The 27,718-nt window shown below is 46.5% G+C and overlaps 1 protein-coding gene across 2 annotated transcripts; it reads right to left on the bottom strand.

The window, feature by feature from the left end:
* Nucleotides 1-1,460: 1,460 nt before the first annotated feature.
* Nucleotides 1,461-26,732, bottom strand: senp6a (SUMO specific peptidase 6a). 2 transcript variants are annotated; one of them, XM_038304929.1, is made up of 23 exons: nucleotides 26,572-26,732; nucleotides 23,805-23,898; nucleotides 21,315-21,375; nucleotides 21,129-21,226; nucleotides 17,295-17,450; nucleotides 17,014-17,069; nucleotides 16,450-16,541; nucleotides 15,878-16,256; nucleotides 15,554-15,795; nucleotides 15,331-15,474; nucleotides 13,165-13,198; nucleotides 11,314-11,499; nucleotides 10,993-11,183; nucleotides 7,850-8,010; nucleotides 7,654-7,770; nucleotides 7,446-7,568; nucleotides 7,276-7,368; nucleotides 5,890-6,200; nucleotides 5,731-5,816; nucleotides 5,559-5,647; nucleotides 5,414-5,482; nucleotides 5,190-5,340; nucleotides 1,461-2,041 (listed from the first exon to the last, which is right to left on the bottom strand). In XM_038304929.1, exons 1-23 carry the CDS (start codon nucleotides 26,600-26,602, stop codon nucleotides 1,820-1,822), a joined length of 3,186 nt encoding a protein of 1,061 aa, XP_038160857.1. In that variant the 5' UTR covers nucleotides 26,603-26,732; the 3' UTR covers nucleotides 1,461-1,819. The 2 variants fall into 2 exon arrangements, with proteins under 2 accessions (XP_038160857.1, XP_038160858.1); XM_038304930.1 differs by lacking the exon at nucleotides 23,805-23,898 and having other exon boundaries at nucleotides 26,572-26,730.
* Nucleotides 26,733-27,718: the final 986 nt, after the last annotated feature.

The raw sequence follows: 27,718 nt of genomic DNA, 5'->3' as shown, positions 1-27,718 counted from the left end.
TATCCTTTGGGATTACTCCCTCAGGGAAATACTGGTTAAAGTAGCTTATATAGAGTACAAAGAGTAAAAGCAAGATGCCATAAAAGATAAAAATACAACAGACAATATAAAAAGAGTGGATATAGATTTTTAGTTCTCAGGCTCCTCTCCTGTGGAACCAACCACCAGTTTTAGTCCGTGAGGCAGACACCCTGTCTACTTTTAAGGCTAGGCTTAAAACTTTCCTTTTTGATAAAGCTTCTAGTTAGAGCGGCTCAGGTTATCCTGAGTAGGGGGGGGGGATTTACCATCAGGCAATACTAGGCAGGTGCCCCAACTTCCTGGGGGCCCCATAAAACGGTGTTTGCATGTATGATTAATACAAATATTCCTTATTTCTGCACATTATGTTTTTGGCTAAAATGCCATCAGAACGCTGATAATATTAAGTGTGTCTCAGCCCCCCCTTCAGTGTCCTCCATATTGGATCAGTCCATTTGCTGCACATGTTCAGAAAGGTCCAAACAGACAGCAGCAAACCATTTGAAAACAAACCATGCAAAGAGCAGTGTTGCCAACTTAGCGCTTTAGTCGCTATATTTAGCCACTTTTCAGACCCCTCTAGCACTTTGATTTCTAAAAAGCTCCTAGCGCCAAATCTAGAGACTTTTTTCTGCTACTGGAGACTTTGGAGACAACATCTAAAAGCAGCGAACTCTGCTCTCCAGAGCGAGTAGATTGGTAACCCCGCCTCCTGCTCTCCTCTATCTTGTCTGCTGTCATGATTCATGCAGCTATTATTTCATCCAAATGAAAAATGGAGAACAGATAAGCAGATCATGGCTTGTCTACAGTGAAAAGAAGGACTGGGTTATTTACTTTGGCCTTTTTGGAAACACAGGAAGGAGCAATCAGCTAAGTGAGCTTAGTGCTTGGAAAAAAATCTTTCATTCCTTTAGAGACAGCATGAAAAGTCAGCCGAGTACAAAACATAGAGAGGAAAACAAGAAGAAAAGGGACAAGAAGAGAGGGACACAACCTAGAACAGATAATGGATGTCTATTCTATTAACATTTCTCTATTTGTAGAATGGGGCTGTCTTATGTTTTGTCTTCGTATACGGCCCCAAATTTCCTGAATCTGCCCCTGACCAGCTCTTAGAGGGGTTCTGCCCCCTGCTGGCCCCCGTTTAAAGCCGCCCCTGCTACCTACAGCTAATGACCACAATTTAAAGAAAGACTGAAGGCTTCCCGCTGTAGGGCAGGGAAAAACCGTCCCACTACCTTCAGGCCCCTTCCTGTAGACTTCATCCCAGATCCAGACACTAACTGCAAACATCCTCACCGTCAGCAGTCAGAAGGTGAAGGGTGGCACTCCACAGGGCTGTGTGTTCTCCCCGCTGCTCTTCCCCTCCACAACCGCAGGTTTTAGACGTTTTTTCCGCTTCAGCAGATCGAACGTCGACAGAAAACCACACCATCTTCCATCCAAGTTTGATTTTAATGTGGAAAATGAATCCAGTCCATGAGGCAGAGACGCTACTAGCACCTAGCTACTGTCAAACAGCCCATCTTCTCCATCTTAACTTACAATACTTACAAGGTTCAAATCAGAACGTTCCTCTAAACAAGGCAAAAGCTTGAGCTGCTGCTCAGAGAACAACACGTAGGAAACCATAACTTAACGGGTCGGTCTGCGGATGAAACGGGAGGTTACAAAGGCAGCGTATTTACACGTCATGTCTCGCTCTGTACAGATTATCAGTCTGGTGCGTGTGGCTGACGGAGGTCCATAGAAGCGGTTTGCCTAGAGCCGGTGTGGCCCCGCTCAGACCCGTCTTTCAGGGGCCGATGGACGGCATTGGTCCAGGAGTCTCTTCGATCTCCGGCTCCTCCGGAGAGCCGGGCCAGGCCTCTGCCTGCTCCGCCTCCTTCTTGTCCAGCTCTTGTTGATCTTTGATCTTCAGGATCAGCTCCTTGATCTCCAGGCGCTTCGTCTTCATGCGCTGCTGGGGGAACCAGTCGGACAGGTTCATGGGCAGCTGGAAACTGGGAATGGGGTTCTGCAGGGAGAGAAGAGCAAAAATCCTCAAAACAAAGTTCAATAATTAAAAGAAAAACAAAACAGAAATGCTGCTGAATTTTCAGCAATAATTCCCAGTGGAAGTGGAAGTTTTATCCCGTTTTTTTTGCAGCACATTTGGAATCAAAAACAACTTTGACACAACAATATCACTACATAAAAAAACGGCAAAAAACGCAGAAAACTGGACGCTGGATCAAACTGTGGTCAAGCTGCTTTGATGCTTCAACGCTCTGGTTGTTTATCTGCTCTGTTCTGTAGCTTCAAGCTAGAAAGCAGCTTGGCTTTATTTACTTTAAAGGATTGATAGAATGATTCTATAGGGTATCTGGTCCTTCAGGTCTCTAATAGGGTGATAGAATGATTCTATAGGGTATCTGGTCCTTCAGGTCTCTAATAGGGTGATAGAATGATTCTATAGGGTATCTGGTCCTTCAGGTCTCTAATAGGGTGATAGAATAATTCTATAGGGTATCTGGTCCTTCAGGTCTCTAATAGGGTGATAGAATGATTCTATAGGGTATCTGGTCCTTCAGGTCTCTAATAGGGTGATAGAATGATTCTATAGGGTATCTGCTCCTTCAGGTCTCTAATAGGGTGATAGAATGATTATATAGGGTATCTGGTCCTTCAGGTCTCTAATAGGGTGATAGAATGATTATATAGGGTATCTGGTCCTTCAGGTCTCTAATAGGGTGATAGAATGATTCTATAGGGTATCTGGTCCTTCAGGTCTCTAATAGGGTGATAGAATGATTCTATAGGGTATCTGGTCCTTCAGGTCTCTAATAGGGTGATAGAATGATTCTATAGGGTATCTGCTCCTTCAGGTCTCTAATAGGGTGATAGAATGATAATATAGGGTATCTGGTCCTTCAGGTCTCTAATAGGGTGATAGAATGATTCTATAGGGTATCTGGTCCTTCAGGTCTCTAATAGGGTGATAGAATGATTATATAGGGTATCTGGTCCTTCAGGTCTCTAATAGGGTGATAGAATGATTCTATAGGGTATCTGGTCCTTCAGGTCTCTAATAGGGTGATAGAATGATTCTATAGGGTATCTGGTCCTTCAGGTCTCTAATAGGGTGATAGAATGATTATTTAGGGTATCTGGTCCTTCAGGTCTCTAATAGGGTGATAGAATCATTCTATAGGGTATCTGGTCCTTCAGGTCTCTAATAGGGTGATAGAATGATTCTATAGGGTATCTGGTCCTTCAGGTCTCTAATAGGGCGATAGAATGATTCTATAGGGTATCTGGTCCTTCAGGTCTCTAATAGGGCGATAGAATGATTCTATAGGGTATCTGGTCCTTCAGGTCTCTAATAGGGTGATAGAATGATTCTATAGGGTATCTGGTCCTTCAGGTCTCTAATAGGGTGATAGAATGATTATTTAGGGTATCTGGTCCTTCAGGTCTCTAATAGGGTGATAGAATGATTCTATAGGGTATCTGGTCCTTCAGGTCTCTAATAGGGTGATAGAATCATTCTATAGGGTATCTGGTCCTTCAGGTCTCTAATAGGGTGATAGAATCATTCTATAGGGTATCTGGTCCTTCAGGTCTCTAATAGGGTGATAGAATGATTCTATAGGGTATCTGGTCCTTCAGGTCTCTAATAGGGTGATAGAATGATTCTATAGGGTATCTGGTCCTTCAGGTCTCTAATAGGGTGATAGAATGATTCTATAGGGTATCTGGTCCTTCAGGTCTCTAATAGGGCGATAGAATGATTCTATAGGGTATCTGGTCCTTCAGGTCTCTAATAGGGTGATAGAATGATTCTATAGGGTATCTGGTCCTTCAGGTCTCTAATAGGGTGATAGAATGATTATTTAGGGTATCTGGTCCTTCAGGTCTCTAATAGGGTGATAGAATGATTCTATAGGGTATCTGGTCCTTCAGGTCTCTAATAGGGTGATAGAATGATTCTATAGGGTATCTGGTCCTTCAGGTCTCTAATAGGGTGATAGAATCATTCTATAGGGTATCTGGTCCTTCAGGTCTCTAATAGGGTGATAGAATGATTCTATAGGGTATCTGGTCCTTCAGGTCTCTAATAGGGTGTGTAACATTGGTTGGGCTGAAAATGGCATATTAGCTGTTCTATGAGCCCTAATGCAGCCTGGTTAAAAGCCCTAGAATGAAACCACAGGTTTTCTTCCTTTTATGGTTTGATCATGAATATTTAGATGAGCTGTGCTCTGATTGGTTGGTTTACAATGAGTGAAGCTGCTGAGCAAAGACGCATCATAGCAACAATCACTCACTCACTGAAACATCAGATTGTTGATATGGTAGGGGGACCAGACGTCCTCTTTTGCCTGGACATGTCCTACTTTTCTTACCTAAAAAAATTTCTGAAAAAAAGAAAGAAACTACCGATCCGAGGGGGGAAAAAATGCGCCAGCACCTCCCAGGCGAGCTCAGGATCAGGCTGGGAATCTCACTGTGGGCACGAGTTTCTATCCAGCAGTGACACTCGAGGACGGCTGCCTTCTTGAAAGCATCTCTGCCCTCGGACTGATTTTCTCCCTGAATAAAGGCTGAGCGGAGACAAACCCCTTCTTCTGCTTGGGGGCATATTAACTGCAACACACACACATGCTCTGTTCCAAAACCTAGGACGCGTCCTTAGAAGGCCAGATTCGAAGGCCGATTACGTCATAGCTCGGCGCCGAGGTCTGGTTGGATTCCAAGACTCCTCGTTATGCGGCCTTAAAATGCGTCCTTCTTTTTGCCCGATTTGAAGGACGGGTCCGATGTATCCTCTGCATCCTTGGTTTACCCAGGATTCATTGCGAGACCAAGCAAGCTGTGATCAGAGGAAAGCCCTCTGAAGGGTAGACCTGTTTGAATTCACAGCCAAAACTCCACCAGTCTCCTTATTTTCAAGGACTTTGAAGGATCCAGTCTAGGTAGACCGCGTCCTTGGAGGATCCCGTCCAGGTTTTTGAACACACACGCAGACGACCTGGTTTCTGAGCATAAACCAGGCTTTAAATGAATGATGAAAAGGTGAGGCCCTCATAACGACCCCTGTGGCTCCCTTCTGCACGCCTCTGTCTGGAGCCGACGCCTTAGGACCGACGACCTGAACGACCGTCGCCTGGAACAGTTCTCACCTCGAAGAAGCTCTCCACGTACTGCAGGACGTAAACTCCACAGTCGCTAAAGTTGTCCTGCTGAGGCACTCGGGGGCTGGAGCCCTTCATCACGTCCTTCCCGAAACTCCGCTGAGAGCCTCTCCGCACCTCCCACTCCACCTCCAGGTACCTGAACACAACACGTAATGATCAGCACCAGAAGCAGCTAGGCCTTCCAGCCAGCCTGGGCGGGTTTCACTCACTCTCTGAGGGTTTTCACCACGTTGGACCTGGACGGACCTCGCAGCGAGTCCATGATCAGAATACAAGGCCTGAAAGAGTCAAAAGTCAAACAATCAGACCCAACAGCACCCCCTGCAGGTCCAAACGTTCAGCTGCTCCACTCACTGTTTGCAGATGATGGGTTTGGAGGCTAAGCTGGACACATCGGGAACGCCGGCGTCTTCAGCCAGATTCCCATCTTCGCTGCATTCGTCCTGAACACACAGAGACGGAGATACTCAGAGGCCGGACCGACTCCAGGGCCCGGGTGGAACCAGAACACAGAGGGGACCGGTACCTGACAGGAGCTCTGGTCATCAGAGAAGGTGTAGGCGTCGTCTCCGTCTCCCGACCTGTAGCAGAACTTGATGCGCTGCAGCTCGCCTTCACAGAGAAACCCGGGTCAAAAAAAACCAGACGCTTCTGACCAAAAACCGGAGTAAACCGCTCCACTTACTACTGAACTGCTGCTCCGGTTCCGCCCGGCTGCTCCCCAGCTGCTCCTCCCCCACCTCCGGGAAACCACAGTGTTCGTGGGGCAGGTCCGAGTCGGCCTCGTCTGGAAACGTGGGGGACGTCCCGTCCGACAAGCTGTCCAACCCATCTCCGTCCGGCGACAGAGGCCGGCAGTGGTCCGGGATGTTCTCCTCCGACTGCGGCTCATCCGGGGAGCTGAAGGCCGGAGGCGGGTCCATATACATCGGGTTCTTCTCCAACACTGGACCCTCCAGGCCCGGGAAGCATATGACCGCCAGATACCAGTGAGCCCTGAGAAAAACCCAACAGAACATGGTACCAACGCAGTAACCTGACTCCGATTTGCTCCACATATCCATCTGGAAACCTTCCGTTGAAGTAATTTTTGGAAGGGGCGAAAATACTGGTTAGCTGATTGGCCTATGTTGGTGATAGACGGGCCAAATAAACCAATCAGATCAACAAAGCATATGACGTACTAACAGAGCGACGACGAAGAGGAGCCAATTTATAGATCAAACTCTTGCCGAAACCAGTCGGGAGAAGAGCAAAAACATCTTTTCCTCTGAGAAAAGCCTCCAGAGCAGTGTTTTGCTCTTCTTTCAGTGAAGAAATACTCTGTAATTCCGATAAAACTTGCTCGATAGCCACGCTAACGCTAGTTTCATCGGCTGAAGCCGCCATGTTCTTTAGACTGAACTGTCGCGCTTCTCGTTGCGTCACACCTCAACCCGCCTCAAAGCCAACGCTGATTGGACGTTCGTTTGGTGAACGGCTCCAAATTTTCTTCAACGGAGAGTCTCCAGACTGATCTGCGAGTGAAACCTTGAAAGCTCGCAAGATCAGGATGGTCTCACGAGGCTAATAATCCGGTGCGTCTTATGTGTGTGTTAAATACAGTAATGGCACATGTAACTGAGACTGCGCCTTTTAGTACGGTGCGCCTTATGGTCGTGAAAATACGATAAGTCAGCAATTTAGTGCTACTTGGTCCCAATGGAATTTCCCATTGGGAAACTACTAGCACTAAGTTGCTAACTGGTTAGCAAGATGCTTCCTACAAACCAAAACTTGCTTGTGAACCTTCCGCCACAACAATCCCGCCCCCTTGATAATCGATCAATCACATTCCCTTTATTCACTCGTGTAAAGTCGGGCACCACTCGGGAGAATTCGGACATGCAACGGTTGGAACGGCCGCTTCCCTACAACTTTAACGTCATCTGAGCACGTGATATTTATACTTTATTATGGCGCTCGGCAGCGTATTTATGCGGGTTGATATAAATGACAAGTACAGGATGTTATTATTGAAAAGGGGAAATGTTTTGTTTCTCTCTGTGTAAATGTGGTCTTAGAAACTCACGACTCGTTGATGGGAACAAAAACAAAGTCCTTCTGGAACAGATCCACGTGCCGGGTCCACGTCTTGACCCGGTTGTGCTTCTTCTTCTGGATCCTGAGAGGCCAAACGGAGAGTTTAGGTCTGCAGCAAGAGGGAAGGTTAAAGTCCGGAAGGTCCCGGCTTTCACTCACGGCAGGTTGGCTGTGTCCGGCACGCTCCGGCGCTCCCTCTGGTTCAGTCTTTTGTAGAAGAACGAGCTGAACACGTGGATTCTATGTGCGTCTTCTTTTTTTAACTTTTCCAAAACTAAATATCTGAAAAGGACAATGAGGGCAGAGGAAAAACGGTTTCCAGGCGTCGTCTTTTCTATGAAAAGCAGCAGAAATGAGAAACACTCACTTTAAATAAAAGTCTATGATGACGTCGTTGAGGAATTCCCCATCGTTAAGGCAGTGCAGGTCCTCGTTGGTAACGGATATGCCCCCTTTGGCGGGGGGCGGGGGGTACACTATGAGCCTGAGGCGGGAGACAAATAGAAGGAAGGTAACCAAAGGGTAACAGGAGCCGTCCTGCAGGGGGCAGCAGCATCACTTACTTCATGACCAGTCCGGAGAAGGTGGGCTGCAGGTCCGTCATGTCCTCGTCTTCATCGAAGCCGGAATGCTGCCGGGTGGCCATCCGTGTGCGTGTGGACACGCCGACGGCTGAGTCGGGGGACAGCGTTGGGGAGGAGGGGGAGGCCTGCTCAGGCTTCGCCTGTCCGGATAAAATAAACTCTGCAGCCATCAGATTGAACGATGGATCAAATAGTTCAAGTTTTTGGCCTTAATTCAAGCAGGAAAATAGACGATCAGCCAATGGATTGATTATTTCAAGCCCTAAAATCAGATAGTTAGATATTTTGGACTTGCAGTAAGATCATTGAGTTTTTTTTTCTCATTTTAAATAAAAATTATCTTATTCTTACATGCCGATGATACAATCCAACACCATGGGTTCCTCCCCTGATGCTGTTCAGGCTACCCTGCAGGATGGCCGTTTCCAACTACAGCAATCCCTTACACAACTCAAACTCTTTCTTAATACCTCCAAAACACAAATCGTAGTGTTTTTCTGTTGCACCGATACCAATAACAGTATCAGGAGGGGCCCCGATCTAGTACTAAAATGGTGGTATCGGTGAGTACCAACAAATAGGGATCAGGAATACAGAAACCATTTTGAGAGCCAAAAGTTTCTTCAACTATTGTCACCCATTCCAGGTAGGAAATAAAAAGTTCTACTGGATTCACTTTGTTTTAGTCTTTTTCCTGCTTCACAAAGGTAGGCAGCAGCTTGACATGAAGCCATGATGGTGATTATTTTACATCAAAGTAGAATGCAGTTCTTAATATAAACACACATCAATTTCAAACAGATGGTATCGGCCGATACTGCACAGCCAGGTATCGGGGCCTGAAAATGGCACCACTAGAGCCCCATTTACGCTACCTTTGAAAAACCGATCCATGCCGAGACCGGTCCGAGCTCGGATCTGATGACCGTTTACACATCACGCTATCTCGGTTCCTCGACTCCTAGTGACGATCTGCGGTATTACTGCCAGTATTGAAGGAGGAAATCAAGCAGTTGGTGGCGGTAATGCACCAAAAGTTGTTTGCCAACCGCCATAAAACACAAGAAGAAGATGACGAAGAAGGAGGGAATCAAGCAAATCAAAATGGCGGCGCCCGTCACATTCAGAAAGTTATGCTTGATTATTTTTGCTGTACTTCGGTGTTATTATTAAAATGTTGCGTGGAGAAGATTTTGATTGTTGTTTATAGTTGAAGAAGAAGTTGTTCTTCTTCTTCTGTTTCTGGAGAGGCATGACCGCCCACTACTGGAACGGAGCGTGAATCGCGATGTGCAGCCAGACGGAGATGATGCGTTCTGCTCATGCGCTCTTGTTGTCAGAGAACCGATCCAGGAAAAAACCGAGCCGAGCCCACCTCTGGAACTGGTCTGCAGTTAGCTCGGTCCGGTTGTGTTTAGCTCAGTTGAGTTCAGTTTGCTTTCCATTTATACACCATAAGTCAGTGGTTCCCAAAGTGTGGGGCGCGCCCCCTAGGGGGGGCGCAATGCCATTGCAGGGGGGGCGCGGGAAGCGGTATGGATGAATGAAGAAAAAAAAAAAAAACAGTGCTTGCTTGACTGAGCATAATGGACAGTTGTGACACTGCAACCCAGATTTGAGAAGATCAACAGCAAAAAGCAGGCTCACTACAGCCACTGAAAAGATGGGAGGATTAAAGTACAAAGAAAAAACTCTCAGGGAGCTGTTCAATGTTTTCACTCCATTTTGCACAGAGGCTTTTTTAATGTATAGATTATAGCAAAGTTAAATATTGTTACAAATAAAAAAAAGAAATATGTTTAAAATAACACAGACAACAAAGAATCCTCTTCTAATCTACAGTATAGAACTATAAAAAAAATACAGTTACACAAAAGTGTTCCACTGTAAAGATGGTGTAGTTTGTTTTGTTGCAACCTGAAGTGTGAAATAAACTTCAGTGGAGTTTGAAAACAAAATATGTGTATAGATTTATTATATCTGGTTGAACGATGTGTGTGCCCAGTTGATATCAGCTTGGCAAAGAACTCATGCTCTTCCTCAACACTGAAGTCCTCAGACATTTTTCTTTCGTTGTTTCTTTCTTTGCACAGGTAAACAGCACATTTCTTCTTCTACGCTTGCATTATCGGCAGAGCAGACGCTGAATGCGCACTTTCATCTGGTTTGGTCTGCCGGGGTTTCCGTAGACTCGTGAACGCGCTTTCAGGAAATCCTATACACTACTGTTTATTAGGGGTGTGCAAAATAATCGTCATGATGATGCATCGTGATTCTAATTTTCGTGATCTACTGCATCGATTCTTGACGCCAAGTATCGATTATTAATTTAAAAAAATAAATAAATAAAATTGCATGAATGGTTGGCGATCATCAGCCAAAAACAAGTGTAATACAACTTCCAGTCCAGTAGATGACGCAGCGGATGTGTTGACACACGCTGCCTTGTGTCACAAGCATTTCTGGCCGCGGGATACTGCGCCGAGTCATTCAAAAACAAAACATGGAGGAGAAAATATTGCAATGCATCGCAATAATTCAAGTATTGTGATGCATCGTGATAGAATCGCATCGTGGCCTGTGAATCGTGATTCAAATCGAATCGTGACTTCTTTGGCAATACCCACCCCTACTGTTTATGCTCTAAAAACATTCTAACTGACTTCGTTTCGAGTAAATTCTGGATGCTACCCTCTCAGGACACTTGGAATACATTGGACGAGCAGTATGGAGGAATATTGACACGTTTTTTGTGGACTTTTATGGACCTTTCTGCCTCGGTCACCATAGACCTCCATTATTTGAATGTCAGCAGACAGCAAGAAGCCTCCCAGATCTCCAGATGCATTTGAGATATCAAAAAAGTACTCCAGAGTGTTGTTCAGCATGGGGGTGAGTAGAAAATGAAGGCTAATCATGTTTTGGGTGTACTATTCCTTTAAAGTATAGCATGCATCCTGAGCTATCTCTATAGTTCTGCTGCTATAGGCTTAGACTGCTGGAGGACATAGGGACCCCTTTTTCCTCATTCTATCTCTATTCTCCCACTCTGCAGAATCTTTTATTCAAACCAGACCCACCTAAAGCTCAAGGATTAGTTTAGATGAGAATGATGAACCCACCTCCGTCTTCTGGCTGCAGGCCTTGTTGTAGTTGACCAGGCGGATGTTGGCCTCCTCAAAGGTCAGCTTGGTGGGGAAGCCGCTGAGGTTGTTGTTCTGGCCGATGACGTTCAGGATGTCCTCCAGGATCATCTGCTCCTTCATCACCAGGCCGTTCTCGAAAATCAGGACGATGTATTTCTCGTCCACCTCTGGTGGAAATGGAGCAAACGGACCGATTACCGACGACACTTTAACCTTCCACATCTATCTGCTCTCGATTCGCAGTCTGCGCTGATGCAGTGCACCAATGTCAAGAACGTGCTGGGCTTCTTTACTCACGGTCAGCGGAGCAGTCGTACCACTGGCCTCCCAGTTCCTGGGACATGTTGAGCTGGGAGCGCAGACGGAGGCACTCGTCCACCGTCGTCTGGAAGAAGAGGACGGGGAGCTTCCGGACGCGGCACCATTCACAGCTGATCAGCTCCGCTGTCTGAAGGCACATCTTCACGGTGCCCAGCTCTGCACCTGATCACACAAAAAAAAAAAATACATTCTGGGTTCTCTCTGAATCCAGAATCACCTCCATGATGTAATCTTCCCATGACAGAGGAGGCGGACTCAGGGACGGATTTACAATTAGCCAATACTAGGCAGCTGCATTCTGTTTACATGTATGGTTAATAGATCTAATCCTTATATGTCCACCCTAAAGGAAAAGTCGCTCATATTCAGAATTCAAACTTCTGAAAGTTCTTTAAATCTGAAATGATTCCATCCTGTTCAATAAATGATCAGTGTTTTTAATTCAGAGTAATTTTCATGTGAATGTGCTTTACTGGAGGCATCCATGTTTGTCAAAGACCACTACTGCCACCTACTGGTTAGTGACGTCACGGTGCGGTATCGGCTGTTGATCAAGTCCCAGTGCTGTATCTGGTGTTTGTCACAACGCGCTATTATCCAAGTCATCTTGAAAACATTCTTCTTCCAAATGTCGGCTACATATTACGGGTTTTTTCTCTGGCCAGAAGTTCGATGGCAAATCCTCCCTCTTCAAGTTGGCGATCCAACGACCAACCCGTCCGTGGAGGATCAGGAATCAGAAAGGTGGAATAACTCTTTATTTTCACTTTTACCCGATGTATTCCAGCATCCAGCTGCCATGCACGTGGGCATTGTCAGTTTCACTATAGCGCTGGTGAATTTCAATGGTGAAGTCCTCTGGAAATCTTCAATAATTGTTGTTGCTTGCAGATGTGTCTAGTAGTTCCCATTGATTTAGCTTGGAAAGCGGGGAGAATGGCGCTAGGCTTACCGCACCGTGACGTCACTGCTGGAAGATGGCAGGAGGGAGGGGCTACTATATTTGGACAAAAATGGCCGCTCCCAGACTCAGTGATCGAGAAGAAAATATTGTTTTTATTTGTTTTACTGATTAACGCTAAATACATTGAATCAACATTTGCTGCACATGTTCAGAAAGGTCCAAACAGACAGCAGCAAACCATTTGAAAAAAAAACGATGCGAAGAGCAGTGTTGCCAACTTAGCGCTTTAGTCGCTATATTTAGCCACTTTTCAGACCCCTCTAGCACTTTGATTTCTAAAAAGCTCCTAGCGCCAAATCTAGAGACTTTTTTCTGCTACTGGAGACTTTGGAGACAACATCTAAAAGCAGCGAACTCTGCTCTCCAGAGCGAGTAGATTGGTAACCCCGCCTCCTGCTCTCCTCTATCTTGTCTGCTGTCATGATTCATGCAGCTATTATTTCATCCAAATGAAAAATGGAGAACAGATAAGCAGATCATGGCTTGTCTACAGTGAAAAGAAGGACTGGGTTATTTACTTTGGCCTTTTTGGAAACACAGGAAGGAGCAATCAGCTAAGTGAGCTTAGTGCTTGGAAAAAATCTTTCATTCCTTTAGAGACAGCATGAAAAGTCAGCTGAGTACAAAACATAGAGAGGAAAACAAGAAGAAAAGGGACAAGAAGAGAGGGACACAACCTAGAACAGATAATGGATGTCTATTCTATTAACATTTCTCTATCTGGAGAATGGGGCTGTTTGATGTGTTGTCTTCTCCTGCCCATCTTTGCCTAGGGCCCCAAAGTTCCTAAATCCGCCCCTGATCTCTCCAATCAGATGGACGCCTTCCAGCTGTTTCCAGAAGTCCTCACAGCTGCTCCTTACCTTCAGCTTCCACCTGGATGCAGTCCACAGCAAACTGAAACAACAGACAGAAATGATCCGTTTTATTCCAGCTGCACATTTTTTAGTTCTGCTAATAAATCCCAGAAAGAAGCATGAGAAGAACACTTAAGAGCAATATTTCCTCTACTCGCTTTTAAAACTTCTTTTCTCTCCCAAATCTATTCTCTTGCCCATCAAGTCTTTGTTTCTGCTCTCAGATCTGATGCTTCTTGCACAAACCAATCTCTCCTAGAGTCAGAGATAAACCCACTGGCTCTGCTCTTTTAGTCATCAGGCTCCTCTCCTGTGGAACCAACTACCAGTTTTAGTCCGTGAGGCAGACACCCTGACCGTTTCTCAATTCACTAGAACACGAGTACGGACTTGTGTCCTCGCCAAGTATGTCCTTGAGAAGAACACAGGAAAGTGTGGACTTGTTGAGAACGCGAGGATGCAGCATAAATCTGGGTCAATTGGAACAGAAGCGTACTGATGACATCACCACGCGCCCGCCTCGTCTAGAGCTTTATTTCCCCTCCTGTTATTAATAGTCTCTAGATGATAATAAATTATGACTTTTTTTCCATTTAGTGGAGGAATAATAATGAACACAGTCAGATAAACACAATTAAAATTTTAACAAATTAAAGAAAAAAAATTGCGATCAGAGCCAGCGGTCCATCACACATGTCTTTGTTTTAAATTACGCATTTTATCGCTAAATGAACCATATAGTGATGCTTTAGAGTATAATCCCGTAAAAATTCAAAAAAAAAATATCCACTGGACTTGGAAGGAAAGCTTCCTGGAGAGGTGGAGAAACGTCTTCAAATCTTGGAAACCAAGTCCAGTGGATATTTTTTTTTTTTTTTTTTATGGAATGACTATGACCTGGATGACTGAGAACCTTAGTCAGTTTAAAGTATAATCTTCTCGTCTCAAATGATCTTTAAAAGTAGTTTTATTGAACAACAGCAACAGAAAAGAGAACTTTTAAATTTCAATGGAGCCTCATTGAAAGCTGCTGCTGCCGCAGTGCATGCTGGGATGGCTATTAATCTCAAGAACGGACAAGTGTGCTCTGATGCATGCTGGGTAAATGGGGAGGGACGAGAACGACATTCAGGGACTTTGTTCTCAGTCTTCGTGTTCTTGTGAATTGGAACAGTACTAGAACTGAGGTTGATGGCGTTTCACGAACACATGAGAACTCACAAGTACACAGATTGAGAAACAGCCCATGTCTACTTTTAAGGCTAGGCTTAAAACTTTCCTTTTTGATAAAGCTTCTAGTTAGAGTGGCTCAGGTTATCCTGATCTATCTCTATAGTTATGCTGCTATAGGCTTAGACTGCTGGAGGACATGGGGACCCCTTTTTCATCATTCTGCTTCATTCTATCTCTATTCTCCCACTCTGCAGAATCTGTTAGTTCAATCTCTAACGTTCTGCTCTCTCTGCTTTTTCTCATAGTAGCTTCATCTGGTCTGTTCCTGTTTGGCTGTGACTCCATCCTGGAGAGAAATATCAGCTGTGCTGCTGCCATCAACACCTTTGTTTCTAGATGTTGGAGCCTGGCCTGTTTTCCAGTGTAGTCCTGTTTCTCTGACTGTGACTAACTGTATGTGCTCTCTTCATCCTCTGACATGGGAGCTGGCTCGGAGCTCGTCTGCCTGGCTGTGTGTTTCCTGGACGGGGCCGCCTGTGGAGCTGGTTGACAGTTGCCTTTTGTATCTATGCTTCTTTTTCTATGTCTGCTTCTGTCTCCTTGAACCCCAGTGGGCCTCAGCAGATGGCCGCTCACACTGAGCCTGGTTCTGCTGGAGGTTTCTTCCTGTTCAAAGAGAGTTTTTCCTCTCCACTGTCGCTACAAGCATGCTTAGTGTGAGGGATTGCTGAAGAGTCAATGAGTCGATGCAATCAGCTGGTTTTCCTTAGATAGAAAACTTTGAATCAATCTGACTGGATGATCTGGTTGAACTGGAAAGTGACCTGAGATGACATGATGTGAATTGGAGCCATAGAAATAAACTGAATAGAATAGAATCACTCAGAGAACTTAATTAAGGTTCCTGTTTTGGTTCCAAACCCGATGAAAAGCTGGAGGTTCTGCCTCCATGTTGGACCGAGCCTAGAAGGAACAGAAAACCCAGTGGGAAGGACTCACGATGACGGGCTTTTTCACCATCAGCCTCATGGTTCCGATCCGAATGCTGCGACAATCCAGGATGATGCTGTCGCACCTGGTGGTCGAGACTCTGGGCCTCTTCTTCCTGGGAGGAGCCTTCTCTGCAGACGGCTGCTTCCCAAACTGGGGCAGAGAAGGAGAAGGTTTCATTCCCAGTTAGCTTCCTGGAAGCTTCCTGGTTTTGAGTCCGACTTCCTGTTACCTGATCCTTCATCTTGGCTCTCCGTGGGATGGTGATCTTCGTGCTGACGTCTTCGAAGAATTCGGCGTTCAGCTCTTCCTGCTCGTCGGCGCTCTTCACCGCCGCCTCCACTTTGCCTTCAGAGGGCGCCGGAGAGGAGTGGGCGGAGTCAGCGGGTTGGGGGGAAACGTTGTCCATGCGGTTCACGCTTTCGGTGCTGGCGGTCTCGGCCTCCTCTTCCTCATCGTCGCTGGACAGGACGACTTAAGAGAAGAAGAAGAAAACAGATGAAGCCGGGAGCTCTAGGCAAACACTGACCTCCTGCCGGTTCCTGATGTCACTCACTGGGATCGTTGTGCTCAGCCTGCTGCCCCCCCGCCCTCTGCCTCCCTTTGGCGGGGGTTCCAGCCCGGCAGGCGCCGGACGTCCCGGCCAACAGCGGGATCCTTCCGTTGCTCAGAGGCAGCGGCGCCGCCCTGCTGCTCGCCATCCGTGGCGGCAGGGCTTCTCTGATGGCGGCTCCGGCTTTGTAGAATTTCTGCTGCAGGCTGTTGGGTCCGAGGGAGGGGTGGGATCTGATGGCGGGTCTGGGGGTGGGGGAGGACGAGGCGGCCTGGGGGCCCACCAGGGACTCGCAGCTCCCGCAGCTCAGACACATGCTGCCGTCCTCGCTGGGCTTTTTGCACTTCAGGCACACCGAGTGGTAGACGACGGTCCGAACGGGCTGCAGGGACAGACGGGACCGGATCAGGGTTCTGCAGAACATCAGTCAGAGGTCCGACCCAGAACCCACGCTAAACCTCAGAGCCAGAGCCATCAGAAACCTCAACTACCAGTCATCCCATTCAGCAGCAACTACTGAGGAATTGTGGGTAATGGAGTCCCCCCCCCCTCCCGCCGTTCAGGGCTGGTCTCACCTCGGCCGCTTTGAGCTGCGGGGAGAAGCAAACGTTCTCCAGAGGTTTCCTCTTCTGCTGGACGCGCCGCTTGATGTTCAGCGACTCTCCTTCTGCAAAATATCAAACAGACAGATTTATCGCCATGACAACCAACCCCTCTACTGTCGCCCAGCCCAAGCGCTTATATGAAGGCCATAAATAACTTTGTCCCAATGGAATTTCCCATTGGGAACCTGCTAGCGCTAAGTTGCTAACTGGTTAGCAAGATGCTTCCCACAAACCGGCCACAACCAAACTTGCTTGCGAACCTTCCGCCACAACAATCCCGCCCCCTTGATAATCAACCAATCACATTCACTGTATTCACTCGTGTAAAGTCGTGCACCACTCTGGAGAATTCAGAAATGCAACGTTGGAACAGCTGCTTCCCTACGACTTTAAGGAAACCTTAGGCTATCTGATTATTAAAAAAAAAAAAAAAGATGAATCGATTTGCAAAATAATGGTTAGTTGCAGATCTAGTTGTAATACATCCTTGTTTTGCTTTAGGAAGGAAAAGTTAGTAGGAAAGTCATGCCTCACCTGGGGCCTCTGGACAGGTGAGGACGATGCTGTCCACCTCCACAGCCTGGTTGTTTCTGCAGGATTGAGAGCAGAACATCAGGCTGATGGTAGAAAGTCAGACTCATCCTCACAGACACATTAGCTCGGCTCCATCCGCCATGTTTGGATCAAACCGAAACATTCTAAGTTTGTTAAAGAGGAAACAGAACCGCCTATCCTGTTCTGCCCGATTCTGCCGCTCGCAGCTGTTTAGATGAAGCTAGCATGAGCTTCTCTACCGGATCGGGAGCGCCACTGACCTTTGAGCTGGTTTCCGTGTCAGCGATGGGACCTGAGCGTGCTGGAAGTGGCGACCCTGCAACATGATTCCTGGAGCGAGCGTGGAAGTCAGGATCAGGTTGAAGTTGGTTCTGGTGGATGTGGAGGAGGGAGTCTGTGCTGCAGGCGGGACATCGCTGCAGGAGGGGAGGAGGAGTTTTAATGAATATCCCGTCCTGTTTGGATCTTTCCAACAGAACAATCATCTAAAGTTCAAACGGATCTCAGGAAGCCCGGTTCTGCCTGACCCACTTATCCAGAGATTTCCCAAGAATCTTCAGCAGTTTAGGCCAGAAAAACACCAAATCTGATTTTGCATCCAAACAGACAGAAAATTGTGCCTTAAGGGCTGTGTGTCGCAGTTAGTTAGCGACAGTGGGAGTTTTTCCTTTCCACTGTCGCTACAAGCATGCTTAGTGTGAGGGATTGCTGAAGAGTCAATGAGTCGATGCAATCAACTGGTTTTCCTTAGATAGAAAACTTTGAATCAATCTGACTGGATGATCTGGTGAACTGGAAAGATGACATGATGTGAATTGGAGCTATAGAAATAAACTGAATAGAATTAGCTTGTTGCAGGTATGATGCAGATATTTTTACTTCATGCCCGATTTTAAAGCGTGGTCTGCGCCGTTATTCTACGCCACAACGCAAGAGGGCCAATCAGGAACTAGCTAGGATTCTGTGTGTCGGTTTGACGAGCTCGTTCGCCGTCTACAACCCCTCATCCAACGCCGGCGTCACACAGTTCCCCGTGAGCGTTCCCCAAAGACCGGCCGTGGCGCTGCGTGTTTTGGCTTCGGGTGCAAACCAACAGGGCGCCGCACAGAGCTACAAACTAGCGTCCTGCACGGTGTCTGGGATAGAGTCCGAGGTGTGCCAGGCTTTATGGACGGCGCTACAGCCAGAGTTTCTGCCATTAGAGACCAAACAGGAAATACGAATAGAGTAGAGCGGATGTAGAACTGACCAATCAGAGGCCTCCTTTCTCTCCTCTGTCTACGGTCACCTACAATTTAAGGCTGGTTTATATTCAGAAACCAAGTGGTCTGCATGTGTGTCGCAGTGAACGCAAATGTGACCCCGCCCCCTTCCGCAGACACTCTGCTGCACCTTTCCTAAATTGTAGGTGACCGCAGACAGGAAGCCTCTGATTGGTCAAATCTAGATCCGCTCTACACTATGCGCATTTCCTGTTTGGTTCCTTACCGGCTTGTTTTGTTTGTCTGACCGCCATTGTGGAAAACGACTGGTGAAGATGGAGCAGCTAGCAGAGCGAGGTGCGTGAGAACGCTGGGACCCTTTTTCCACCTGGATCCCCGCTCTTTTTGGCCCTCATGTCCCTCTGTTGTCGGATAAACTGGCCCCCACTTCCTCTCCGCCTCAGCCGTATCTAGACCCACAGCTAGTTCCTGATTGGCCACTGATATATATATGGGTTTTATATTTTGTTGTTTGACAATCATACAAGTTTTGTATCACAAATGAAGCACTCTCATTATCTACGTTTCCTTGAGAGCTTGATATAATTTGCTTTTGTACTCACAAGCTTTCTGTGCCATGCTCTGACCATGATGTAATAATGTTTTTTGTTTCGGCTATCCACGAGCCCTGGGTGGATTCGGGGGGGTGCCCGTTCTATTTTTTGGTTTCTGTAATCATGCGCTCCAGGCATGAGAGGGAGCGATCACTTTTCCTGATTGGGTGAAAGATTTTCCTTTGAAGTTTGGCATAAAGGACGGACGGCGGTTGGCACTGGCGGGGTCTGCTAGGGTTGCATACGGACGCCTAGCTGCGCGGGTTGCTGCCCTGCTGGGATCGACCGGCCCTCCGATCCTTTGTGTCACGGTAGGGGGACAATATAATTTATATTCAGCACCGTGCCTTGATTGATGTGCTTGCTTTGCTGTGTTCTGTGGCGGAATAAAACGACACATTTTACTCTAGCAGACACTGTGTGTGTTCTGTGTGTGCATCTTTATTACCGACTCATCCCGATCCTGCCTAAATTTCATAATACAGCCACCTTGCGTTGTGGCGTGGAATAACATAGCGCAGACCACGCTTTAATATTGGGCAGAAATCATAAATATCTGCGACACGCTGCTGCAGGAGGATAACCAGTAGAGACTGACATTTTTTCGGGAATCCCACGGGATTCCCGTGGGATTCCCGTGGGATGGGAGTCAGTATTAGTAACGATCACGTGATTGGGACGGTACAGGATTAAACATTAACGGGAGCAGACGGGAGCAGGAGCAAACCAATAGTAACAAAAAAAAACGAGGATCGATGCCAAAAAATAAAATAAAATAGAAAGAATAAAAATCCAGTACTGACGCCGCCATTTTGTCGTTTTTTTCCTTGAAGCCTACACTATAATGCGAGTCAAAAAAAACTACAAGACCCAGAAACCAACAGTGCTTCCGCTCTGAGTTTTTCACCCGTGCTTAAAAGAAATTCAGATTCAATGAATTGGCAGAAATCTTATTGAAGACAACAAGAATGGGAGTGGTGCAGGAGTCATTCTGAATGGGAGCGTGATGGGAGTGGGAGTAATTTCACAAGGTGTGGGACAGGACAGGATTTAGATTTCTACTCTGGCCCGGGATCGGGACGGGACACAGTTTTTTTCTGTGGGAGTGGGACGGGACAGGAGTGAAAATCCACTCCCGTGTCAGTCTCTAATAACCAGGCCTTTAGGAGAGATGCACTAGAATATCTGCAGAAGGGGGGGCATCTGCCTTAACTGCAACACACGCAGACGACCTGGTTTCTGAGCATAAACCAGGCTTTAGAGGTGGTGGCATATAGCGCTCATTGAAAGTCAATGGTGATGATTTCCTGCAGGGGGCAGCGTAGCTCCGACTGAGATAGAGCCCAGGTCTATTTTAGTGGGACTACGCAGCAATTTAGCAGCAACGGTCAGCTAAAATACAAAATAAAATCTGTTAATCTGACAGAGAAAGAGTTAGTTTGGAGTCACACATCGCGTTTATAGGCAGCAGGACAGACTGGAGCAAAAAACAATGAAACATTAAAATAGAAACTTTCCCCATGATGGGAGTTCAGGAGGATAGGAAACGGATAAAGTAGTTGATCCTCTTTGAGCCTCACAGAAACCAGAATAAGGAGGAGCAGACAGAGCAGGTCAGAGCAGCGTATCTCTCTCACCTCTTTATGGAAAAAAGAAAGAAAAACTGGGATAAACTTCCCAGATCTCTCTGAGAATCTCCTCTCTGCCTCAGTAACCATAGAAACCGTCCCACGCCATTAATAGCTGTTTTTCCATTCTTTAGATGTAGATCTCATTATGTTTTTAATATATGAACATTCTCTATCTGTTCTGGTTCTAGATGCTCCACAGACTCGCTAAGTAGAGCTTTGCTTTATAGAATGCACCGCTGGTTATTCATTATTTATAACATTTCATCATCTGTTCCAGTCAAATCTGTGTAAAATAATCGGCACAGATCTGCTCACCCTTTCCAGTGAGAGCTTCTCTATACGCAGTCAGATTGACATGGAAATCCTGAGATTAATCATCTCTGATCTCATATGATAATCAATAATCAGAGATTAAAAAGTCGTACGCAACCGGTGCGTTCAGGGCTTTAGATGATGGTTCTGATCCACTGAAATCATCAGAACCTTTCTGATTGGTCCAGTTCCTCCATCCAGCTTCCAGTTTTTCTGAGGAATCCCTGAAGGTTCTGTTTCACTAATGGATTTCCATAGATTTCCATGGACCATCATCACCGAAAGAAACATTTCCATCGTTTTGAAGCAAAAGAAATATAGAAAAAGGTTCCTACCTGCATTTTCGGGCACCCAGTCTGTTCAGAGACCTCATGTTGGATCGGTTTCCAAACGTCCTCAAATGATCGGAACCGTAGTGCCTTAAAGGAGGAGACTGGAGCGGGAAACAAAGCGGCATTAACTCCAGCTGCTTTTCATTCATTCCCCTCTGGAGACGCACAGCATCGCCGACAGGGACTCACCTTCTTCTCCGGGGTGGTCATCTGCTGCTGCTCCATCTCCTCCACACTCACCACGCCCGCTCTGAAGAGAGGGAAAGCCCAAAAAACTCAGTTAGAGACAGACATATTCCAGAAGGTCCCCGTTTGAAACTATTCATATAACAAGAGCATTAAACACAAATAAATAAGATATTAGAGTTGGAAAAAATTCTGAGGTCATCATCCATGACCTTCCTCCAGAATTTAGTGAATTATTTCCTCATGAAATCATTTTAAACGTCACATGCGATCTGCTCATCAGTATTAGACCAATCAGCTGATTTAGCCCCGCCCACTAAAGGTTAAATATGGGCTGCGTTCGAATTCATGGGCTGCGTCTTCCAGATTCAAAGGCCGATTACATCATAGCGCGGCGCCGAGGTCTGATTCGTCGGATTCCAAGAGTCCTCGTTATGCGGCCTTAAAATGCGTCCTTCGATTTGAAGGAGGGACGGGTGTCTCGATTTGAGGGACGGGTCCGATGTTTCCTCGGTATCCTTGGTTTACCCAGGATTCATTGCGAGTCCAAGCAAGCCGGCTGCTCCGTGATCAGAGGAAAAAGGGAAATGGCGCCAGACAGTGGTGAATATTAGAAGTTCAGTTTAATATAATCCAGTCAGTGAATAGTTCCGTCTGAAATGAATGAAAATAGTTGTTTTAATGGTTATAGAGTCAGATATGTGGCGGTAATGTTTGGTTTATCTAAAGGTTTTTGTCTGTTACTGTATAAATGGGTTTGGCTCTAATTTAAGACAGATTCTAATAGATCTGATAGGATTTTATTTTATTTTTATTTTATTGCTGTTTTGCACAATTTACTTAACTAGGTTTTTTTTTTCCAGTAATGGATATTTGAAAATAGCAGCAACATCAGAGATGTGCAGAATAACAGCAGCAGGTTATTTAACTGACTAAGGTTTCTATCATTTGATTTGATTTTATTAGTTCCTGCTCCCGGTGGCTGGAACATTTATTCCACTCTGGATTCTCAGGAGTGGAGTCTTTGTTCACTTTACAATAAAAAAAAATTAAAAAGAAACAGTTCTGTATTCATTGTTTTCCTGCTTTGTGTGTCATCTGTCACGGTTGCTAAGTGACATGCGTAAAGCGGTGAAAGCCACCGAAGGCTCGACCCGTTTAAATCCACAGCCAAAACTCTTCGCGTCTCCTTATTTTCACAGACTTTGAAGGATCCAGTCTAGGTAGGCCGCGTCCTTGGAGGATGCGGTCCAGGCAGGCCGCGTCCTTGGAGGATGCGGTCCAGGCAGGCCGCGTCCTTGGAGGATCCGGTCCAGGCAGGCCGCGTCCTTGGAGGATCCGGTCCAGGTAAGCCGCGTCCTTGGAGGATCCGGTACAGGCAGGCCGCGTCCTTGGAGGATCCGGTCCAGGTAAGCCGCGTCCTTGGAGGATCCGGTCCAGGTAAGCCGCGTCCTTGGAGGATCCGGTCCAGGTAGACCGGGTCCTTGGAGGATCCGGTCCAGGTAGGCCGCGTCCTTGGAGGATCCGGTCCAGGTAGTCCGCGTCCTTGGAGGATCCAGTCCAGGTAGACCACGTCCTTGGAGGATCCAGTCCAGGTAGACCACGTCCTTGGAGGATCCAGTCCAGGTAGGCCGCGTCCTTGGAGGATCCAGTCCAGGTAGACCACGTCCTTGGAGGATCCAGTCCAGGAAGGCCGAGTCCTTGGAGGATCCGGTCCAGGTAGACCGGGTCCTTGGAGGATCCGGTCCAGGTAGGCCGCGTCCTTGGAGGATCCAGGTCCAGGTAGACCGGGTCCTTGGAGGATCTGGTCCAGGTAGGCCGAGTCCTTGGAGGATCCGGTCCAGGTAGGCCGAGTCCTTGGAGGATCCAGTCCAGGTAGACCGGGTCCTTGGAGGATGCAGTCCAGGTAGGCCGCGTCCTTGGAGGATCCGGTCCAGGTAGGCCGCGTCCTTGGAGGATCCAGTCCAGGTAGACCGAGTCCTTGGAGGATCCAGTCCAGGAAGGCCGAGTCCTTGGAGGATCCAGTCCAGGTAGACCGGGTCCTTGGAGGATGCAGTCCAGGTAGACCGGGTCCTTGGAGGATCCAGTCCAGGTAGGCCGCATCCTTGGAGGATGCAGTCCAGGTAGACCGGGTCCTTGGAAGACGCAGCCCATGAATTCGAACATAGCCAATAACTGAACAATTTAAAATGTTTAATAGAATCTAAACGAACGCCTCTTTTCCAGCCTGATTCTGCCTTTTGTTTGATTCCAAGCTAAATGATAAGCCATCCAAATCAGCCAGGGGTGTGAATAATTGTGGGCTCAGCTGGAAATGAGGCCTCCAAGCAGGACTTGGTGGTGGTTCCTGTTCACCCTGACAATGGGCCGGGTCGTTACTGCGGTTCTGATCATATTTTTACTACAGAGAAAGATTTAAATGAGCGGAGCGCTGAGACCGACAGCTGGATGTGTGCAGAGAAGGTTCTGGAAGCGGGAGCAGAAGGTTCTTACTCGTGTCTCTTCGCCGTCTCTCTGTCACCGGGAAGCGAGAAGCTCCAACTGTGCTTGAAGCCTCCATCTGTCCTGGTCTCAGAACGATTCAGGGCTTAAACAACAAACCGAGAGCCGGATCAGTGCAGGGACAAAACCCACAGGCCCGACAGAACCGAACCGAACCCGCTGCAGCTGCAGAGATACGCTCGTGCTGTCAGGAACAGGTCCGACCCCCTGGCATCACAGCCTGTGCCGAATCTGTCTGGGAAACCTAAAGTTTCGCAGGTGAGACACGGTCTGACCCGACAGGAAGCTGCACTCAGAGCGCCTCAGGTCCAAGGTCGCATGCTATAGGCCTGGATCATCTGTCCATTTCTGCTTTAGTGCTGATCTGTGCCACTGTGCAGATCAGCACTGCACTTCTTGGCCTGCCACTTCTGGAACTGTCCCTGTGTTCTTTCATTTCCCTCCTATGTTCCTCACAGTTTAAATTTCAGACAACTTTTTGTATACTTCCCCTAACCTATGTTGAACAATCTTTGTTTTTATGATCATGTTAGAGTTTTTTAGAGGCGCCCATGATGAATCTTCAGAGGAGATTAAATACATTTTCTCACACCTTGATACATCTGGCTATGAAGTTCAAATCTTAATGAAGTTACCAAACCAATTTTGTTTTTCAGTAAGTCAGTGAAAAGTAGTTAAGGGTTTTCAAATCAATAAAATTATTATTTTTTGCGCCTGTCAAATTTTGTTTTAATGCATATTGCACATTTTCTGTTAGTCTAATAAGAAACGCATGTTCTCCCTGAGCAAGTTTGGGTTCTCTCCAGGTACTCCAGCTTCCTCCCACAGTCCAAAAACATGACTGTTAGGTTAATTTGTTTCTAAGTAGCTTCATCTGGTCTGTTCCTGTTTGGCTGTGACTCCATCCTGGAGAGAAATATCAGCTGTGCTGCTGCCATCAACACCTTTGTTTCTAGATGTTGGAGCTTGGCCTGTTTTCCAGTGTAGTCCTGTTTCTCTGACTGTGACTAACTGGATGTGCTCTCTTCATCCTCTGACATGGGAGCTGGCTCTGAGCTCGTCTGCCTGGCTGTGTGTTTCCTGGACGGGGCCGCCTTTTACGGTTGCTTTTTGGCTACGTTCACACCGCAGCCTGAAGTGGCCCAAATCCGATTTTTTTGGCCCATATGCGACCTGGATCTGATCTTTTCATGACAGTCTGAACAACACAGATCTGATTTTCTCAGGCCACTTGGCTCTGTGGTCCTGAATCAGACACGAATCTGATATTTACGTTTAACTATCTTGAAAAGATTGTGTTTTTATAGTTGGGAAAGATAGCTAGATGCACTCCGGCGCTACCATCCATGTTTACTTCCGTAAACACAGAGCACGCTGGCCTGTGATGTCATGGCGTCCTCTACTGCACATGCGGGACACTTGCGTTGTACGAATGCATTTGACAGTTGCACACAGGAGATGACATACAAGTTGTATATATTTGGAAATGTGGACAGCAATGCAAAAAAAAAAGAAAAAGAAAATTGAATTTCACAAAAAAAATTGGAATTGAACACCGTAGCCTGCAGCGTGAACGTAGCCCCAATATGTCTGCTTCTGTCAGCAGATGGCCGCTCATACTGAGCCTGGTTCTGCTGGAGGTTTCTTCCTGTTCAAAGGGAGTTTTTCCTCTCCACTGTCGCTACAAGCATGCTTAGTGTGAGGGATTGCTGAAGAGTCAATGAGTCGATGCAATCAGCTGGTTTTCCTTAGAGAGAAAACTTTGAATCAATCTGACTGGATGATCTGGTTGAACTGGGAAAGTGACCTGAGATGACATGATGGGAATTGGAGCTATAGAAATAAACTGAATAGAATTGAATTATATAGATAGTGACAATATGTAGATATTTATATTTTTAGTGTGGAAAGTTCTATTTCTTTATATGATGAATGTGTGTAATATGTCCTTTGTATACCTGGAATGTGTAACGAACAGGATTTCCCTCTGGGATTCATTAGATTAATTCTGAAGTTCTATAAATGTAAACTACATCCAGTCTTTTTCTATTGACCTACATAGCAGAGCATCATTCAGCTGTGATCTGTTGGACCTGAGGAGGTGAAATTAATCCAGGTTCTGGTAGCAGCTCTTCTATCTTCAGTTCCAACAGGACATTTCGATCCTGTTTGGACATAAAAACCTTTGGTTTCCTCTCAGACACCCGGATCAGGATCCTAATGGGCCTTTGATTCTGGATCTTCCATGTTTAGAAGCTCAGAGGAAACAATGAATCCAGCTTCTGTTTACATCTATCCTCTCAGAGCTAGCCTGCTAGCATCAGAGCTAGCGCTGGTTAGCTGTCTGCTTCTGGACACAAACACATCTCTGCTTATTTATCTGTTTGTTTGTGTTTTTTTTGTTTATTTGTGCCTCCATCTGCGGAGTAAACACACAGGGAGCAGCTAACCGCCTGTCAGCCACAGGAAGGCCTGTCTCTGCAGCAGCAGCATCCAGCTAACCTCAGCGCTAACGGGGATCAGCTCCAAACAGCGCAGATCGGCTAACAAACCGGACCCAGCTGACCCCCCCAGCCGAAGACCCGAACCCGCAGCACCGCCGCCGCGCTGGCAGCTCCCCCTGCTCCCCCGCCTGGACAGAGGATGAGCAGGGGGAGCAGCGTGCAGCCAGCCGGGGAATCCGGTGGCCGTGTGCGGCTAGAAAGCAGCTGCAGCGGCGGCCCGGTCCGAGCACCACAGCGGGGGATTCGCAGCTTACCTTCGAGGAAACGGCTTCTGTTGTGGGCCATGTTTATGCCATGACCCGCTTCATCTTGCGGTGATGCACATTAAAGGCTGGAAACAGCAGATCGGCCGTTTAAAGCTGCTCTAAGCCACAGATACACACCATGCCGGAAGTTTAAGCGACGGCGCTTCAAAATAAAAGCTCGAACATCCGGAACAGATGGGTTCTCACACTATTTAGTTCATTAAAACGCAATGAAGATAATATTTAGTATTTATGAAGTTCAGAGCATTTTTTTTTACAGTGTACAGAATAATTGTCTTGATGCCAAAAAGAGCCCAACAGATGTGTTCTGCTTAATTTATGCATATAAAGGGAGTACTACTGATTAAATGGACACTGCAATGTAAGTAGAACAGGAAAGGAAAAAATTAAAAAAGATGAAAGAAAGAGGAGATAAAAGGGAGATAATGATAAAACATTTTCAGTCTGCTTCATCATCTGCAAAGAGATGTAAAATGACAGCAAAACCAACGGATATAAGAGATACAATAAAGTGGCACCTTGATACTATCACTGAATTATAAGTAGAATTATTATTAAAGTGCATTTGTGCATGTAAAGTTTATCCACAGGAAAAATGCTCAAGAGTGGTTGTAAAGAGCCAAAGACCCGGTGCAAATACAACATATTTACACCATTTATTAAAGCCCTGAGCCTCCATATCAATAAGTTTTTGCACCACTGCTGCACTTAATAAAGGGGAAACTGAAAGCTGTACTAAACGAATTGTCATTTTGTATACACTCTATGTATACAAAACGACAATAAAAGTTGTTTAAGTTATGTCGCACATTAACTATGTCAGATTTTTCCTGAGGTTTGGGTCCCTGTTGATGCTACAGATCTGTCCATTTCATGTTGAAGTTGTTCTCCTGCTTGTTGAAAAACACCGTCAGTGGTTTTCCCCGGGTCCGTTTATTCGAGTGCAGGTAACTTAACTGAGATGGAGTGTTATAAAAAAAACTTTCGACAAAAAAGCTTTGATTCGCCTTTGCAACGGGAGAGCAGCATCAGAGCCACCTCAGCTGGCTCCTCTCGATGTGGAGGAGCAGCGGCTCTACTCTGAGTCCTCCCTGAATGACTGAGATCCTCCCTCTATCTCTAAGGGAGAGCTCAG

This window comes from Cyprinodon tularosa, unplaced genomic scaffold (assembly GCF_016077235.1).
Source record: "Cyprinodon tularosa strain WSP-4 unplaced genomic scaffold, ASM1607723v1 ctg548, whole genome shotgun sequence".
In the NCBI taxonomy this organism is placed as follows: Eukaryota; Metazoa; Chordata; class Actinopteri; order Cyprinodontiformes; family Cyprinodontidae; genus Cyprinodon; species Cyprinodon tularosa.
The sequence above is the reverse complement of the archived record's forward strand: the minus strand, read 5'-3'. Positions and strand labels throughout refer to the sequence as shown.